The 20,665-nt window shown below is 31.8% G+C and overlaps 1 protein-coding gene across 4 annotated transcripts; it reads left to right on the forward strand.

Annotated features, from left to right (window-relative positions):
- Positions 1-258: 258 nt before the first annotated feature.
- LOC108216953 (uncharacterized) lies at positions 259-20,381 on the forward strand. 4 transcript variants are annotated; one of them, XM_064091664.1, is made up of 7 exons: positions 259-520; positions 621-686; positions 805-876; positions 4,629-4,754; positions 19,538-19,645; positions 19,763-19,864; positions 19,958-20,381. In XM_064091664.1, the coding sequence occupies exons 1-7, from the start codon at positions 443-445 to the stop codon at positions 20,006-20,008; spliced, it is 603 nt and encodes a 200-aa protein (XP_063947734.1). In that variant the 5' UTR covers positions 259-442; the 3' UTR covers positions 20,009-20,381. The 4 variants fall into 4 exon arrangements, with proteins under 4 accessions (XP_063947734.1, XP_063947735.1, XP_017245302.1 ...); XM_064091665.1 differs by having other exon boundaries at positions 19,963-20,381; XM_017389813.2 differs by lacking the exons at positions 19,538-19,645; positions 19,763-19,864; positions 19,958-20,381 and adding exons at positions 5,190-5,297; positions 5,415-5,516; positions 5,615-6,030 and having other exon boundaries at positions 264-520.
- The last annotated feature ends 284 nt before the right edge of the window (positions 20,382-20,665 follow it).

Below are 20,665 nucleotides of genomic sequence, written 5' to 3' on the forward strand. Positions count from 1 at the left end.
AACTCCTGATAGAAAACATTTCACTGTCCATTGCGTCGCTGAAGTAATTTTAGTGATAACCAAAATTGAGACTTCACGTTTTAAAAATATTGATTAAAATTGATGACAGAAAGACCCAAATTATCTTGTCAATTCAAAACCTCTAATGTATTATTTGGATTTTAAACGCAAACCAATTGTTTAGTACTATGCTCTATGCATAAGGCCCATATTAAAAAAAAAGTTGAAAATATTTGGAAAAGTATTTGAAGTTGAAATATATTTGAATTTGTTTCTATTTTTTCTTGCAATGCGCGCCTACATTTCTTTCTCGCCTACACAATTGTGAACTCCCCAAACTCATATATAAAATCTCCACTCAACTCACCTCGCACATTCATCTTCTCCCCAAACTATTTCATAAACCTCAGGAAATCCTGTTTCAACAACATTTCACTTATCCATGGCTTCCCACACCGCAATTCAAAACGACAATTCTGCTGCTGCCGATGCTAACACCACCGCTTTAGTTCCATTCGAGGTAATATTTTAATCAATCGATATTCATCATCTATTTTTCTCCAATTTCTCGTTTCCGAGCTTCTTAAATCGTTTATATACAACCATTGTCTCCGCCGCAGCCGATGCTTTCGGACCCCGACGCTCCGATTTCGGCGACGCCCGTATCTTTCGTCTTGCCGGAGCACGTGAGTTGATTTCTAATTATTATCCTCTTCTTCGTGTTCGTCTATGCTAGTTTCGTTGTTTATTTGTGTTTAATTAGATTTGTTTATGACAATTAACGGTCTAGCGCCGATTATTCAGGCGGCAGCGAACTCAGCTTCGAGCTCGAGTAACAAAAGGCGAAAGAGAAGGGAAATCTCGGAATTGATGCAGGTATGTTTCGAAACTAAGCAATACATACATCTTCACTGTATCTATCTATGTATCTATCCTGTTACTTTCCCATTCGAGTTGCGAATTAATCGTTAGATCTGTGCAATTTTATTTAGATGATAATAACGAGGAGCTGTACAACATACCCGACCCGTTAGGCCCGCACCCCTATATTTTTGTGTGCAGTTACCAGAATTTTCTCAAAAATTAAAGTTCTAGTTCATTTTTACCGGATAAATGGCTTTATCTGTAAATTATAATTAATACATAATGTATGTTTTAGTAGTATTTAAATAGTATGTATTTTGGCAAAAAAAATAAAACAATAAATAGTATGCATTGGAATTTAATAATTTTATGCGTCACTAATACGACAGTGTATACATATTAGACATACTGTACTACCTTATGGGCTGCTCGTTATTTATTTTATTTTAATTTATTAATTACTTATATTTTTTCTTGTTAAATGCATGCATATGTATAAAAATATTATACTCCTATTATTGAATTAGTAGTGTGATTTTTTTTTCTTAATTCTATCTTTTATCGAATGAAAAAATTATAAACGTAAGACAACTCTCTTCGTCTTCCTCCTCCACCTTTGGAGGACAAGATTACAACTAGGCTTACCATATTTTTCTTCGGCTAATTGGTCTTATGAAAGTTCTCCACCATTTTTGGGACCAGGTTACAATTAGGCATGCCGTTTTTCTTAGGCTAATTGCGCCCGTAACAAATTGTATTATAAGGATATAATTAGCGTACGACTGCCTAAGAATATAAGATTTTATATCATATATTCTGTACAAACAATTTTTCATGAAGGTAAGTGTTTGAACTTGAAGAAAAGACCATATTAGTTGATACCATATTCTTGTTTACTGTCAAGTACAATTAGTCATTTTCACAACTGGTGCAAAAGCCTCTTCATAAATGCTATATTCTTGTTTATTGCCAAGTACGATTAGTCGAGTTTTGTATTTATGGAGTGAGCCATCAGACTTCAGTTTCACTCTGGAGACCACTTACTACCGATTAGCTTGATACTCGGAGGTAAGGAAACAATGTCCCCAGTATGATTTTCTGCAAGAGCTTGAAACTCTGTTTTCATTGCTTGTTGCCAACATTTCTGTGCCGTAACCTGTTTATAACAAGTGAGAATTGAAATAGGAGACAAAGTAGTGGACATGGCTACTGGATTTGAAAAACTATATGTGTATGAGGTTTTGAATTTATAGATCTTCTTCGAACCGGAGGTGGATCACTGGATACTGGTAAATTAGGATCAGATGCGTCGGAGAGAGTCGAATCACTGTAAATTAGGATCAGATGCGTCGGAAAGAGTCGGAGGAGCCGTAGTGGAAGCCTTACGTCTATTATAAACATGACCAAATTTAAATCTTTGTGTTGATGTTGATGACTTGGGAAAAACGAGGTAATATAGCTATAGATGGGGTTGTGGAGTCATTTGTGTGCTAAAAAATGGTTAATTTTCAAAGTAAATTACATTTCTAGACACACACACTCGACGTACATCAGGATCATAGCAAAGAAAACCTTTTTGGGTGCCACCATATCTTAAGAAAGCACATTTGACAGATTGTGCAGTAAGTTTATTCCTTTCATGTGGTTGAAGATGAACGAAGCAAACACATCCGAAAATATGTAGTTTAGACTTTGGAGTAATTTGGTGCCTCTTCAAAGAATCGAAGGTAGGGAGATTTATTGTTTAAGGTGGGAAATGGTAATCTATTAATCAAACAAATAGCGGTAAACAAAGCTTCACACAAAAAATGGGATGAACCACAAGAATCAATAAGAATGGTCCGAACGACATCAAGGATGATGATTATTTCTTCTGGCCAATACCATTTTGTTGTGGAGTTGATGGACAAGAACGTTGTGATATGATTCCCTGACTTTGAAGAATAGATTGGATCTAATTTGAGATATATTTACGCCTGGAATCTGACCGCAAGATTATGATTTTGCAGAAAATTGTGTTTCAATTGAAGCATGGAAATTTTAAACACATGAAAGATCTCGTTTTTAGAGCGAAGAAAATATACCCAAGTGAAACGAGTGAAATCCTTTATAAAGGTAACAAGATATTTGTACTGCTGATGAAAAATTACATGTGATATATATACATTAGCATGTACGAGGCCAAAAGTTTTAGTGGTGCGATTTATGCAATGGAAAATGAAGAGTTTTGCTTTTATCAAGTTTATAAGACGCACAGTCAATGGTATCTTTATTCGAATAATTTGAACCATTATTTACAAGCCGGCCAAATTTTAGGAAGACATCAAGAACATGAGAATTAGGGTGTCCTAACCGTTTATGCCACACTTATTTATTACATTCACCGACATTACATGAAACATAATTCAACACTCGAGAAGGTGATGGGAGTACATGAAAGAGACGTCCCACTTTAGGCCTCTTTGTGTTCATCTTCCCGGACAATTGATCCCGCACAAAGCAACCAGATTTTGAAAATTGAATTGTTGGCCAACATATTTGAGATTGGTGGACAACTTCGGGAACACAAAAACATTATTCAAAGAGGTTGATATATTACCAACTACAATTATAGGTAGAGGTAATGTGGTGCTATTCATGTGATTTGAAGCAGCAGAATCAAAATATCAAGGCTTATGAGAAGAAATTTTATTACCTGATATTCCTAAAGCTGAAAATGCATATTATTTGTTGGATTATACCACAAAAATACGGTGAGGTTTATACATTTAAAGTAAAAATATTTAGTTGAAATTATGAATAAAATTTTGGATATATGATGAATAAAATATTTGTCTTGTATGCCTTGTATCTTCACTCTTTGTCCCACGTAAGTTTTCTGGATTGTCTTCATCTTTGACTGTAATGCTTATCTTAATCCACTCTGCTTGCATGGATTTAGAATGTTTCTGTTTCTTCTTTAGTTTCCTAAATATACTTTCATGTCTAAGAATGTGTAATTTACCCATGTGATATGTCAGAATACATGATCACTCATTTTCAACGGATATTAAACTATACGTTGAAGTATTCTTCTCCGTTAGAATCTTGTTCATCCGTTGATTGATTTACAACCTTTATCAGTTGAAGTTTTATTTCTTATCCATGGATATCTGCTAGCTCTTCATCCATTAATCATCCTTCACTTAGATAAAATTATGTGGAATAAAATATTTACAATTATCCACCCTATTCTATATATCCGTTGATGATCATTGAACTCATATGCTGGTAAAATCAATGACTTATCCGTTGATAAGGATTCTAACTTGGACATGCTACAATGTACTTATCAATTGACAAGTATCCTATCAACGAATTATGCTATCCGTTGATAGTTCTAGAATTTAAACAAATTACATAAAATGCTAAGTGTTATGTTATCATCAAAATCAAGTGAATCCTAAAAGGATTACTATAAGTATATCACTAACATTCATAATAAGTACGTGGTCCCAAGCTTCTAGAAGCCTTAAATGATTTTAGAATCAATTTGATATATGATGAGTTGGTTTCCTAACGAATTATATATATGTCCATATATACAACTGAATACTATTGTACATAGTACGAAGTTTGTAGGGGCTTACAGTTAATTTTGAGGTACTTTGGAAAGTGAAAATCAAAATGTAATGTAATTCTTATGCTTTTAATGCAATTATTTCCACTTATCTTATATGCAAAGTTGTTAAACGCTTAAACTTATATATTGGGATATGATGCAGCAACAGATGGCCATAGAGTTGGAGACAGAACAACAAAAGCGGCCTAAATTAAGAACCATGCTAGCTGAACTTTTTCGGTTTAACTTTGTGCTGCCAAAAGATTATGTTCCGGTGATGGATGATGAGGTGAGTACAATTGGTGCTAGTCTCTAGGGTGCATATATTGAAGTTCATCTATCCATTGCGTTCATTCAAGTGATGGGTGAGAATATTTAGATTTATTGTTTAGCCAGGTCTTCAAATTTACAGAGTATATACAAGAACAAAAAGTCAAGCTGACACTAAAATTCACATATAGCCTTAGGCCATAACAGAATAATGCCAATTTAAAAAGTAAAAAGTACTTGCTCTAGCTACCTTCTTGCTTTATCTAAATTTATATTTTGAGAAAAGAGAGAAGGTAAAGGAAAGAGAAACCACAGCAATAGAATAATGCTTATTTTAGAGTTTGCATGTATTTTATATCTTATTCGAAAGCTATTATTATATTTCTTTTAAATGAATGTTGTGTAAATATATGATGAAATGAGAATGCTGTGTTGTCTCGACATCCATGTACAGATCACAAAGCTTGTATCGCTCGGCCATGAGAATTGGCTTCCTTTAGCTGAAAGGCTGACTGGCTGGACTAAAGAAGTCCGTGTTCGTACCAGCGGTATTCATGATACTGTAATATTTTCTACATCCGTGACGTGAAGTCTTCATTTTTGTGATTATTATTGTTATTGTCATTGTCTTGATATTATTGTTATAATTTATTATTTATGATGCTCTATATGTAAACAGTTTTATTACCATGGTGATAAGAAGTATAGAACTTTCAGAGATGTGAAAAGGTATATTTATCTGGGCTACCCGCCATGCTCGGAGAATGGGGATGATCCATTGGTGAGAGTTCTCACTTCTATCTGATGTCATAATTATATGTCAAATATTTTTGCTGATATGATGTAAAATATATGCATAAACAATTTTTTGCAGGAAAGGTTGGCCTTAAATCAACCTGATCCGAGGCAGGAGAAAAGTCCCTAGGGGTTCAGCATTTGAAATACTAACTGTCAGTTAGCCTCTTCGACTCATTCTCAGGTGGAAGACAGTACAGCTGCCCTCTCCAGCTTCTGAACATTGACTCTCATGATCAAACCTCTCTAGCTAGGAACATGTATACATATATATATAAATTTGTGATAAGCATCATACCGGTACTTGTTTCTGTGGCATGTGGTTAACAATCTTTGAAACATTTTCACCTTAGTTACTAGTATAAGCTGTTGTATTTGCAAAAAATTCTCCCCAGATGGTTCTATGTTTCTCGGTTGCTGCTTATTTAAGGATTGTTAGTGTTTGGAATTCTGTTTCTGTGGCACGTGGTTTAAAATCTGAAAAGACATTTTCACCTTAATTACTATAAGTTGTTGTATTTGCTAAAATTCTCCCTGGATGGTTCTTTGTTTCTCGTTTGCTGCTTATATAAAGGATTGGTTGCTGCTTATATAAGGATTGTTAGTGTTTGGAATTTAATCTGATATTATGTATCTACATATTCATACATAGATTCTATGTTACCCGGACTCGGCTGAAGTGTCCAAACTGGATACGTGTCCGAGTGTCGGACTCGGCAATATTTTGAAAATTTTACATGTTTTTGGCCTAAAATAAGTGTCAGAGTGTCCATATACCCATGTCCGAGTGTCGAGTGTCCGACACGGGTACTCGAGGCAAAATGAAGAGTCCGGGTAACGTAGCATAGATTCATATATAGGTGTTGATTTTTTTTCTCAGTATACCTTCAATTATATATCACTATATGAAGTTTAGGATACATGCAAAATTACTAGCAATGGACTTTTTTAAGTAGTTAAATCTTCCAAAATCTGGAGGCATTAGGAAAAAGCCTTAATTGAATCATAGGCATCCTATCAATGCCTATGATTGAAATTTGAATCATGTTTCTCTGTTAGCGATCTCATATATGCAAGGAACGCCTATAGAAGTTTCTCTGTACTGTGTGATAGGTATAAGTTTGAAATGCTCATGGACGTTCCCTTAATATATAAATTGTTTCAAGTGATAATTTTGTAGGTGCCTTAAAATATCAATCTTCTTAATGATTCACAGTAATCAAGCTGATGCAAATGTAGAGGGATCGTATTTAATGATTTATTTTCTTTGACATCAGATGTGAGGCGGAAACATGAGTCCGGTTCCGCATTTCTGGCAGGTTGAATAGTCTAACATGGCAAATCGAAGTAGAAGAAAAGTTGTTGATTGTGCAGTTTGTCATTTGAAATCAAGAACTGCAGTGAAACTGAATTAGTTCGTCATTTGAAATTTTTTATTGTTTGTGTAAAAAATTAAGAAGTACTTATAAAAAGTTAAGAATATTAGTTTTTGTTTCACAGCTTCCACTTCTTTCTCGAACACTTTAATCACTTATAAGTTTTAATTTGCTTCTAACTTGTGCTTCATTTTTGTTTTACTTTAAGAAGCACTTATTTTAAGCCTTATCCATAATTGAGTTTCTTTTATGTTCATGCGATGTTTCAGTTGGCTTTTGAAAAGATCACTTCACCTCTCGTGAATTATTTAGTTGTCCAAATCCGATTTTCACAAATTTATATGACCTAAATAATAATTCTAACGAGTGTAGTCTAATAAATATGAATCTTTATAATTTATCTCAAATTCTTTCTAATTTAGGATTTCTTATTTTTCTAAGATAAATACTAAAATATAGTTAATAAATATCTAATTAAGTGCAAAATATATTAGTATGAAAATAAATATCACACGGCACACACATACATACAAACATATATTACTTCACTACAAATTTCCTTAAAAACAAAAATAAAAATAAAAAGATTTTTATACCACATCAAAATATAGCATTAATGTCATGTAAATTGATCGTTGAAAGTAAAACAATGAGAAGTCACATCTCGGAAAAAAAAATCATCGATTGGCGGGAAAGATCAAACCAGAAATGAAGAGAATTATGTGGAATCATGTATGAGCTTGTATTTTAATTGTGTGGGCCGACTGCTAATGTTCATTAGATTTCATTTAAGGTTTAGAATAGCTTGTAGTTTTCATTTTAATTTTGGTTCGTATTATAAAGGATATTTGTTCTGATAAACATTTGTGTGATGACACTATAACTAATATTAAGGTGTTTAATCTAGATTAAGTTTATTGAACATGACTCCAGTAGTTGAGCAATTAATATAGTTCACTTATGTGTAAGTAGTTGTTCATATATTAATGATTATACAAGTGTCCTTAGGCTTGATATCATTATAAATTATAATAGCCAGAGACCTGAATGAATTTTCGTAAAAGTATAATGATGTGAATGAAATTTTTTTAAGTTGGATGATCCAATTGCAAGTTTCCGATCAGTTTGAGTGACCAAAACGCTAGTTAACCCTATACTTTACCCATTTTGAATGAAAAACTTTAAATTGGATGATGCAGTAACAAGTTTCAAGATTTTGTTTTTATACTCATTCAAGAACTTGATTATTTAAGTAACCGTATTCTCCATAGTCACAAGATGTGATATATTTATATAAGGGCAACTCCAACCATAAAAAATTTGTAATTAAAAAATGAGTTCTCATATCAAAAATAAAAAAAATATAGATCATCTCACGAAAATATCACAGCCCGATCATACTTTCATTTTATCTATAATTTTATCAAATCTCTAATGGATGACTATATTTGTCGAATCTCTACATATCTTAGCAAATGTTACATCATCAATTACCATATAAAAACAATGCATTCTCCTTATAACAACTTGAAATAATAACAACATGCTATTTTTAATAATATAGCCAATCAATATAGTATGTACCATCAAAACAAAATGTGTTAGAGGTTCAACAAATTTACAAAATATCTTACATCCATTTTAGTCAACCATTAGAATATCTCCAATGTGTTTGGTTATAATGGTTGGCTAAATTAGACATGTATAATATAATGTGAAATTTGCTGAGCAGTCATTTTACTTCGATGATATTGACTATATTGGTTGACTATAATTTAAAAATAGTATGTGATTAATATTTTAAAATGTTATAAATAGAATATATCACTTTAATATAGTAATAAGCATGGTTGTCACGTCGATGAGTCGAGGCGAGTCGATAGACCTCCTGCTAACCGACTAGTCGATAAAAATATAATATATTATTATAAATTATATATATATACACACACACACACACACACACATTTATATATTTGTATTATGTAGTTTAGATTTTTAAGTTCTAACACCTTCCACAATATTTTATTTCAGATTCTAAAAATTAAGAATGGGAAGCGAAAAGAGTTAACAACAAAGTAAACTACTTGCTATCTAAGGATCAGAAGACTTTGCTTTTCGAGTCGGGTCCTTGGATGGATTATAATCTTCATAGTTTGAGTTTCCTGCCATTAGCCTAAAACAAGCAAGTAGTTCTGTACAAGTTCATATAACACAAATTCAATCATACAATTATACAAGCGACAAACATACAATCACTCAATCAGTTTAAAGTTATAAGTTATCACATATATGTACACTTATATAATTATACATACATACAATATACATAGTAATAGTTAGACAGAGAAGAAGAAGAGAAGACGAATTGAAGAAGAGAAGGAGAAGAGAAGATGAATTACCTGTTAAAGAAGCAGTCGTCGTTGGAATAGAGTCGTCGTTGGAATAGAGTCGGCGTGGAATAGGGTTTTATTACACAGACCCTTTCCTTTTTATTTTTATTAAAGATTGACCGGGTTTGGACCGGGTTTGGACCGGGTTATAAACCAGTCGACGACCCGAACGACTTAGCGGCTCGACTAGTCGACTAGTCGACCGCTTAGTCGACCAGGCGGACGAAATATATACATTCATCTAGTCGGCATGTTGAGTCGACAGCCCTTTACCGCTCAGTCGATTAGTCGACGACTAGTCGCGACTAGTCGACCGACATGACAACCATGGTAATAAGTGACGTGTAACCTTCCTACAGATTTCTTATAAGCGTGTAGTGTATCAACAAATATAGAGTAGAACTGTTCATTGTTGGAGATGCTTTTATAGCCAATCCCATTGAATATCTTACGTCTATTTTAGCCAACCATAATTATAGCCAACACCATTTAAAATACTTTAGTCCACATTAAATCAATTTGTCTAAATAACTATACAATTATAAATTATACATCATGGTATTAAACACTAATATTTTATGGACCAACGAACTTGTAACTAAATTCCATTAGATTTAAAGGGAAACTGATACACAAGATTAGGGGTGAACATAACCGACCCAAACCAACCCTTTTTTGAACCGATTAAACCGAACCATTCAAACCCGACAATTAAATGGGTTCATTTTTGAAAAACCCGAATAAAATGAGTTGGGTCAGGTTTTAACATATTATAACCCTTAACCAACCCAACCCAACCCGTTTATATAAAAATAGATAAATTTAAGTCTGGTTTGTGTTAACCATTGTTTTATCTTCCTGTTGTTTCTTCCTCTTATCAAGTGAGCTAATATTTGCATGAAATGTTTATATTTGGTATTGATGACTGTTACTACACTTTGTCAAGTGATTATGTTCTGCTCAAATGAAGGGCCTAACAGTTATGTTATGTTCTTAAGGTGAGTGTTGTTAGTTGCTGTAATTTATTGTTTGTTCCAGTTTACCAAGTCTTGCATGGCCCAATAATTTATTCTCTTACTTTTACATTACATACAAATAGTCATATGCCAGTTCTAGCACATAGAAGTTAAAGCATACAGGGGATTACTGGATTTGATGCCTATTTGGAATCAAATTCAAGTTAAATTGTTCTGATTTGTCCAATGCTTTGTAGTCTGATTGTGCGCCTAGTGTTTTTACATACGTTTTCTGCATACATTTTGCTTATGGTACTAATTCTTAAAATAAGCAGAATATTTAGCATTTCCACATGCTTAACAAGAGCTTGTCTCTTCTGGTATACAGGAATTCAGGGAAGTTCGTGCACCAAAAAATGTTATTAACAACCCGAACCAACCCAACCCAAATTTTAATTAACAAAGTTGGGTTATGAATATTTTTTGTAGCTAATGGGTTAATTTTTTATAAACCGAACTAATTGAGTTGGGTCATTTTATTCTCCCTAACCCAACCGTCCCAACCCGTATTCACCCCTACACAAGATTATGTAATGGTATTGTACCTATGTGTATAAACCGAGCTAATGGGTTAATTTTTTATAAACCGAACTAATTGAGTTGGGTCATTTTATTCTCCATAACCCAACCGTCCCAACCGGTATTCACCCCTACACAAGATTATGTAATGGTATTGTACCTATGTGTATATATATGACATTATTTGGCGAAAACACAAAAAATTAGATTCGAAAAACACAAGAAAACAATGATATGAGTAAATCATATTCAAATTTTAAAATTCATTTACAAAAGAGTACACATCAAATAAACTATCTATTTATCTCCATCTAATACATTACGTATTATGTTATACTATGTTATATTGGGGTTGATTATAGTGATTATACTGTGTTCTATGTATTATGTTAGTTTTGCATATGAGTAATGGATTTTTAAATTATTTATATATCAATAATAGTCATTTAAAATTCAATTGTTCATATGTAGAATAATAATATAAATTAAATTGATTTTTTTATGCATATAAGAATTCCATTAAAAGATAGTGTTTCTATTCATGATCGTAAATATCTTGGTGTGGTATTATATTGAGATAATAGATATAATAATTTATATACGTAACAAATGAGTATATTAATTAATATTAAAAAAAAAATCATATTGAGTGTAATAAATAGTTAAAAATAATATCAGTTTGTATTGGAGAATATGGTGTGGTGTTGTATTGAATAGTAAGTACGAAAATCAGATATTTATATACAAAAATAATGGTTGCTACGCTAGGAAAACGGATTTGAGTAGAATTAAATTAGAAAAAGATAAATTTTTTAAAAAAACCTTACACATTATATTGGAATATGTGACCGATAAAATAATATAACATGTGAACTCTTAAATATATATTCATCGGTCTAGCATGTCTGTGTATATATACATTACATATATACATAATTACATTGCCATGTATCAAAGACATATTGGACTAAAACTGTTATTATATTTCATAATTTTTGGTGTGCTCGAAGATCATACATAGTAAAATATTAAAAATCGAAAATTTATGTTCACTAATTTAAGTTAAGATATTCACAACTTCACTATCCTAAAGATGTTAATGATATCCAAGGACCTTGGAAGAGGACATTTTTTTTAATAAGGGGTACCTTAAATATAAGAATATTAATGGATATTAGTAATCACAATAATAGCTCACATTTATTTTTAATGAGAAGCAAAATTTTCATATAAGAGAATTAAATTATTTAAGAGATGGCATGATTTGTGAAAAAAAGTTTAAATCTTAATATTAATTTTATTTACATAATAGATATTAATACAATAATGTAAAAGTTTGAATTTAAATTTATAATATCATCTATTAAGTTACTTACATTAATATAATTAATTTAAATATCATAGTATTGTGTTTAAGAAAAACCACGATCATGCTTTAGAGTAACTCAATACTCCCCTCATTGAATTAAGCGGAGGAAAGTAGTGTGTTTAATACTCCTCCGTCTAATTTTGCTTTTGACTTATTTACAAGTATTTTAAAGTGTTAAAAAAATTACATTTAAACATAAGTATTTTTTATAAAATTTATATCAAATAAAAATTTAGAATCTAAATTTTTATTTGATATAAGAACTGAATTTTTTTATTGTGCGTAGATATTATTTTTTATATTTAAACCTCATTTAAATTGAGATAGAGGGAGTTGTATTTTATATTATTTAAAAATGGAGAGAAAAAGTGTATAGAAATGAATGCCGCTAGATCGATCTACTATTTACTTTTGACCCATGGACCAACTTTTTCTCTCAACTGTTTCTCTTAATAACGTCCTCACTTTATATCTGTTACATCTTAATTTTGACGTTTCTCTCAACGGTTTTTGTCTGTAACGTACAAAATTTATGAGGCTTTTGTCGCTATATACACTCACATTACTTTCTCCGCCACGAAGTAATAGTTTATATATCCCCAAAACTCAACCCTTACAATTGATTTATCAACTATACAATCTAGCCAAAACTCATCTCCTCCCCTCGAGCTAGTTTATTACTGGTATTGAATCTTATTCATGGCCTGTAACAATACAATTCAACACACTAATGTTGCTGCTAATGTTAACGGCCCTAATTTGAATGATTTAGTTCCACCGGAGGTAATGATTAAGTATATATAACTATATATATATATTATCATTTCATTTTCATTTTCTCATTTGGTTAATTTATGAGGTTTGCTTAAGCTGTTCATAAAGTAAATTTATAAATTTTATATTAGCTTCATATATCATGTTTTTAATTTTTTTTAAGATTATGATTTATAGATTCCTCAACCTAGTCTCGGGAGAATGAAGAGAAGAAATCCATACTCAGAATTGATGGAGGTAAACAAAATATGATCAATATTTTACTCACTTTTATATGTTTCTTGTTGCGTTTTTAATTTTGATTTTGACATCTGACTGTTAGATGTAATTTCTCTATAGTTGTCATCTAATTTTCAGATCCAGTTGTTTTTGATCGAATTTCTTTATAGTTGCCATCAAATTGTTAGATTCAAAGAGATCTAGTTGTTAGATCCAATTATTTTTAATTGATGGGATTTCTTTATGGTTGCATCTAATTTTTAGATCTAATTATTTTTAATTGTGTTTCTTTAGAGGTATTATCAAATTGTTATATTCAAAGATTTAATTGTTTTTCATTGAATTTCTTTAAAGTTGCCATCAAATTGTTAGATTCAAAGAGATCTAATTGTTAGATCCAATTCTTTTTAATTGATTGGATTTCTTTATGGTTGTCATCTAATTTTTAGATCCAATTATTTTTGATTGAGTTTCTTTAGATGTACTATCAAATTATTATATTCAAAGATTTTAATTAGTTAAACTAATGTCATCAAATTGTTAGATAACTAGATAGTGGAATAAAGAATAATCTAAACTAGGACTTTGATTTTTTAATTGTATATATAATAATTTTTGTGGAAACAAAAATTATTTCTTTTGACCGGAAAAAGACAATTATTTAATTTACATAAAAATTGATTTATTTATATAATATATTGTGTGCATTTAATACGTATTAGTATTACTAATAATAAAATAATGCTACTTATTATAATAACAATTAGTTTTTGTGTGTATTATTATTTGAAATTATATTTTTTTTTGATAAGTTTGTGAGTTTTTTCTATTAAATAAGTCAATTAAACTTGTAATTAAAAAAACAAAAATTTCTATCAAATTTAATTTCCTGATAAAAGAATAACCAAAGTAAGTTTGATGAAATCTTACCGATTTAAATGTTAAATTATTATAAAAAAACAATAGATATATTATTTAAATCAATTAACACTCCTAGTGTTCAATTAACTTTCTTTAAATCAATAATACTAAACTAACAAAAAATATTATTTGGTCTGATTTGTTATCCTACACTATCTTATTACGTACATTATTACTTAACGGAGGTGTTCTCTCTGTACATGTCATAAGCAATTAGAGAACTTACATACATAGATGTACTTCAATTTATTATATAATGACCAGATCAATATCAATAGAGTTGGAAATTATTATTTCTTTTCCATAATAATTATATGATTGTCTCTTAGTATTTACTTATAACGCATATATATTTGTTGAAATATGTTGCAGGAACCATCCCCTCACCTAAACACTAGGTTAGAGCAATTGTATCAGTTCAATTTTGAGCTTCCTGAAGGTTATGTTCCAGACATGACAGATGAGGTAATTACACTGAGTATCAGTAATTTCTATAGCCTGTTGCATTCATTAGAGTAGAGTGAAAAATATGTATATATCTGATTTGTGGTCAGCTTACTTTTAATACTCCCTCGGTCCCAATTTAGATAAAATTAATTAGAAGATTTGCATATAATTTTGAATACTGTTTCTAAAAATAATAATTAAGCATCATATGTACAGTGAGAGAGACTATTCATTTAAATGTTTAATGTTGTCAAAATGTATTTAATTAAACAATTTATTGGAATAATGTACAATTTATTGGAGTACCTGTACAGGTATCAAAGCTTGTATCACTTGGTCATAAGGATTGGCTTCCCCTTGCTGAGAGGCTTGAGGGCTGGACCAGAGAAGTACGCGTTCGGATTAATAACGCCCATCGTGATCATGTAAAACTTTCTTAATTACCGATTTTAAATCTTAATCATTAATAAATCATTATTACCTTCTAATATATAATAACATATATATGTGTGTGGGTTGGTGGCTATACACAGTTTTATTATCATGGTGATAAGAAGTTCCGGACTTTTCAAGATGTCAAAAGGTACATCTACCTGGGATATCCCCCTAAAGAGGAGAATGCTGATGAGCCACTGGTGAGAACTATGACTGGACATTATTGTTACTAGTTAAGGAGCTAGACAGTTATGCAGTTTATATATATGTTAAGTAATTTCTCTACTGACATTAATAAATGAACATATTTCTTTTCAGGAAAGGTGGGCGTTGAAGCAACCGGAACCAAAGATGGTGAAGATCTATGGACCTAGGTATCCACCTGCTCGAAATACTGATTCTCAGGCAGGCCCTTCGTCTACTCGTTCTCTTGTGGGAGGCCACAGTGCAGGGGTATCAAGCTCATCCAGGCAGTGACTGGAATGATTAAACCTCGCCAATCCCTGGGAAGCACTTGTTTCCTTGTTTCTGTTGCATGTTTATGCATGGTTTCAGATCTGTGTTTCTTTTAATTAGTAACTTTGATGTTGTAGCCAGACATTTTTTTTTTAACTAGATGGTTTAATATATGTTGTTTGCTGCTGATATAATTGTAGTAATTACGTGGTGTTTGGTTGGGGTAAAATGGTGAATGATCTGGGGAAGAATGGAATGAAATGTTTAGAAATTTCATTCCTTCCTCGTTGCTTTCCCTACACCATGTACTAGAGATCAAGAAATGCTATATTCTCTCCTACCCCAAATTCTTTTCTAATCTCATCATGATAACAATTTTGCATTCACTTAATTCTTTTTCAAAACTTGTGTCCTGTCTCCATTTGTTTTAAGTAATTTTGTTCATTTCTTTCCATTCTCCCCAACCCAACACAACATTAGGATTCGGTGTTTACGTAAAGAGTATGGGTTTATGGATTTACACACACATATATAGGGAGTGATTCAAGTGAACACGTTTTGATCGCGAAAGCAATGAGAATAATGGTTATGCACTTTTCAAAAAGTGCAGAACAATTGTTTTGCAGTTATTTTACTTTTTTAATATTGTATTGTTTTGCAGCAGAACAATAATATTCTCAAGTGTTCTCACACTAAAATGTGTTCTCACAATTGTTTTGCAGTTATTTTACTTTTTTAATGTTGTATTGTTTTGCAGCTGAACAATAATATTCTCAAGTGTTCTCACACTAAAATGTGATATCCGTATAGCACGACCTTATATATATGTGTGTGTAGAGTAAAATTTCTTCGAGACCACAATTATCCTCGAGTTTTGGAGATCAACATCTTAACCCTTCATTTCACTTAATCTAACGGCTGACATTGTGTTAATTTTTTTAATTTCTAATTCCCATTATTCCCATTATACGTACATGCCGTATACTAAATTTGAATAAGGAGGTTACTAGTTTCTAGGAGCAGTTTCATGTATAACGAAAAATATGAATTTCAGTTATGTACTTCAGCCCTTATTTATCTCTTGAGTGTATGCAAACGTAAGCTACATTTTTCGTTCATCACATTTTCTTTCATCCTCCGGATAGACAAATTGTAGTGCTGCTAAAGCATCTGAGCAAATCAACCGAGCAAATCTTCCATCTTTTTTTTTTTCTGTACGAAGCCCGTCTTTTAAACTGTACAAGCCTGACTTTTTCTAATCCGCAACTTTCTTAAGAGCTCTCTTCATTGTATTTTTTGGCTTAATCCTGCACTCTTATGTAATTTAAATGATAGTCTTCGATCTGTAACTGATGATATATGTTTGAGAGATGTGCCGGATATTACTTAGCAGTATAGAAGAACATTGCTCAAAACAATCGTCGTCCTGGACTATTATGCAACTTAAATGATAGTCTCGGGTTTGTAATTGACTATATATGTTTGAGAGATGTGCCGGATAAAACTCAGCAGTAATTTAGTAGAAGAACATTGCTCAAAACAATCATAGTCCTGGACTATTATATATGCAACTTAAATAATAGTTTCCGATACTATATGTATGTATACGGTACAGAGTATTTTTAAAAAATGTTTAAATCATCGATTTAATCTTAGCCGTTGCTTTAACTTGTAATCCAATGGTTACTTCTTTGATCTCCAAAGTCTCCAGCAACCCTAAACTCTCATATCATGTTAAGTGACTAATTTTACTAAAACCTCAAGGTGTGAGGATGAGGGTTTACGAGGATCATATGTGATCAGGTGTGTAAAAACAGATAGTTATATAGCTACATCTTAAAAAGACAATACAGCATGTCTTAACATAATCCTTATTCATGAACATTGAATCTATACTTATAAGTTATTTAATTGATATTAAATTAATTATTAATATCAAAATTAAATTTTCACTCACATGTGCTTAGTCGGGAACCATGTGAGCTGATTGAGTCTGATGATCTAATTAGAGAAATAGAAAGAGAAGAAGTTGAGCAATAAGAAATTTAGGCAATTTAGATCAAAATAGCTAGTACAGAGAAGATTGTTTGTGATAAAGCAAACCCTGGCAAAAAAAAAATAAAACAACCTAATTTATAGTAGTGTAGAAACAGAAGAAGCAACAAACAAAAATTTAAGATAACTAATAAAACTTATAATAGTTAGAAAAGCTCATTACAAGTCAGACTAAAAGTTTTAGTGGTGCGATTTATGCAATGGAAAATGAAGAGTTTTGCTTTTATCAAGTTTATAAGACGCACAATCAATGGTATCTTTATTCGAATAATTTGAAACATCATTTACAAGCCGGCCAAATTTTAGGAAGACATCAAGAACATGAGAATTAGGGTGTCCTATCCGTTTATACCACACTTATTTATTACACTCAACGACATTACATGAAATATATTCAACACTGGAAGAAGGTGATGGGAGTACATGAAAGAGCCGTCCCAATTTAGGCCTCTTTGTGATCATCTTCCCGAACAATTGATCCTGCACAAAGCAACCAGATTTTGAAAATTGAACTGTTGGCCAACATATTTGAGATTGGTGGACAACTTCGGGAACACAAAAACATTATTCAAAGAGGTTGATATATCACCAACTACAATTATAGGTAAAGAGTTACCATCAGCGTTTTTGATATGAAGGCGTCATTTGTATTTTTGAACATTATTTAGAGGTAATGTGGTGCTAGTCATGTGATTTGAAGCAGCAGAATCAAAATATCAAGGCTTATGAGAAGAAATTTTATTACCTGATATTCCCATAGCTGAAAATGCATATTATTTGTTGAATTATACCACAAAAATACGTTGAGTTTTATACATTTAAAGTAAAAATATTTAGTTGAAATTATGAATAAAATTTTGGATATATGATGAATAAAATATTTGTCTTGTATGCCTTGCATCTTCACTCTTTGTCCCATGTAAGTTTTGTGGATTGTCTTCATCTTTGACTGTAATGTTGATCTTAATCCACTCTGCTTGCATGGATTTAGAATGTTTCTATTTTTTCTATGGTTTTCTAAATATACTTTCATGTCTAAGAATGTGTAATTAACCCATGTGATCTGTCAAAATACATGATCACTCATTTCCAACGGATATTAAACTATACGTTGAAGTATTCTTCTCCGTTGAAATCTTGTTCATCCGTTGATTGATTTACAACCTTTATCAGTTGAAGTTTTATTTCTTATCCATTGATATCTGCTAGCTCTTCATCTGTTAATCATCTTTCACTTAGATAAAATTACATGGAATAAAATATTTACAATTATCCACCCTATTCTATATATCCGTCGATGATCATTGAACTCATATGCTGGTAAAATCAATGACTTATCCGTTGATAAAGATTCTAACTTGGACATGCTACAATATACTTATCAATTGACAAGTATTCTATCAACGAATTATCCTATCCGTTGATAGTTACAGAATTTAAACAAATTACATAAAATGCTAAGTGTTATGTTATCATCAAAATCAAGTGAATCCTAACAGGATTACTATAAGTATATCACTAACATTCATAATAAGTACGTGGTCCCAAGCTTCTAGAAGCCTTAAATGATTTTAGAATCAATTTGATATTTGGTGAGTACAATTGGTGCTAGTCTCTAGGGCGCATATATTGAAGTTCATCTATCCATTGCGTTCATTCAAGTGATGGGTGAGAATATTTAGATTTATTGTTTAGCCAGGTCTTCAAATTTACAGAGTATATACAAGAACAAAAAGTCAAGCTGACACTAAAATTCACATATAGCCTTAGGCCATAACAGAATAATGCCAATTTAAAAAGTAAAAAGTACTTGCTCTAGCTACCTTCTTGCTTTATCTAAATTTATATTTTGAGAAAAGAGAGAAGGTAAAGGAAAGAGAAACCACAGCAATAGAATAATGCTTATTTTAGAGTTTGCATGTATTTTATATCTTATTCGAAAGCTATTATTATATTTCTTTTAAATGAATGTTGTGTAAATATATGATGAAATGAGAATGCTGTGTTGTCTCGACATCCATGTACAGATCACAAAGCTTGTATCGCTCGGCCATGAGAATTGGCTTCCTTTAGCTGAAAGGCTGACTGGCTGGACCAAAGAAGTCCGTGTTCGTACCAGCGGTATTCATGATACTGTAATATTTTCTACATCCGTGACGTGAAGTCTTCATTTTTGTGATTATTATTGTTATTGTCATTGTCTTGATATTATTGTTATAATTTATTATTTATGATGCTCTATATGTAAACAGTTTTATTACCATGGTGATAAGAAGTATAGAACTTTCAGAGATGTGAAAAGGTATATTTATCTGGGCTACCCGCCATGCTCGGAGAATGGGGATGATCCATTGGTGAGAGTTCTCACTTCTATCTGATGTCATAATTATATGTCAAATATTTTTGCTGATATGATGTAAAATATATGCATAAACAATTTTTTGCAGGAAAGGTTGGCCTTAAATCAACCTGATCCGAGGCAGGAGAAAAGTCCCTAGGGGTTCAGCATTTGAAATACTAACTGTCAGTTAGCCTCTTCGACTGATTCTCAGGTGGAAGACAGTACAGCTGCCCTCTCCAGCTTCTGAACATTGACTCTCATGATCAAACCTCTCTAGCTAGGAACATGTATACATATATATATAAATTTGTGATAAGCATCATACCGGTACTTGTTTCTGTGGCATGTGGTTAACAATCTTTGAAACATTTTCACCTTAGTTACTAGTATAAGCTGTTGTATTTGCAAAAAATTCTCCCCAGATGGTTCTATGTTTCTCGGTTGCTGCTTATTTAAGGATTGTTAGTGTTTGGAATTCTGTTTCTGTGGCACGTGGTTTAAAATCTGAAAAGACATTTTCACCTTAATTACTATAAGTTGTTGTATTTGCTAAAATTCTCCCTGGATGGTTCTTTGTTTCTCGTTTGCTGCTTATATAAAGGATTGGTTGCTGCTTATATAAGGATTGTTAGTGTTTGGAATTTAATCTGATATTATGTATCTACATATTCATACATAGATTCTATGTTACCCGGACTCGGCTGAAGTGTCCAAACTGGATACGTGTCCGAGTGTCGGACTCGGCAATATTTTGAAAATTTTACATGTTTTTGGCCTAAAATAAGTGTCAGAGTGTCCATATACCCATGTCCGA

Source organism: Daucus carota, chromosome 4 (assembly GCF_001625215.2).
Source record: "Daucus carota subsp. sativus chromosome 4, DH1 v3.0, whole genome shotgun sequence".
NCBI lineage: Eukaryota > Viridiplantae > Streptophyta > Magnoliopsida > Apiales > Apiaceae > Daucus > Daucus carota.

Bases quoted from the DNA above. Each gene is read 5' to 3' on its own strand.
- LOC108216953 (XM_064091664.1), top strand. From the start codon at position 443: ATGGCTTCCCACACCGCAATTCAAAACGACAATTCTGCTGCTGCCGAT. The intron at 19,646-19,762 runs GTAATATTTTCT...ATATGTAAACAG, and splicing joins CCAGCGGTATTCATGATACT to TTTTATTACCATGGTGATAA. The intron at 19,865-19,957 runs GTGAGAGTTCTC...AATTTTTTGCAG, and splicing joins AGAATGGGGATGATCCATTG to GAAAGGTTGGCCTTAAATCA.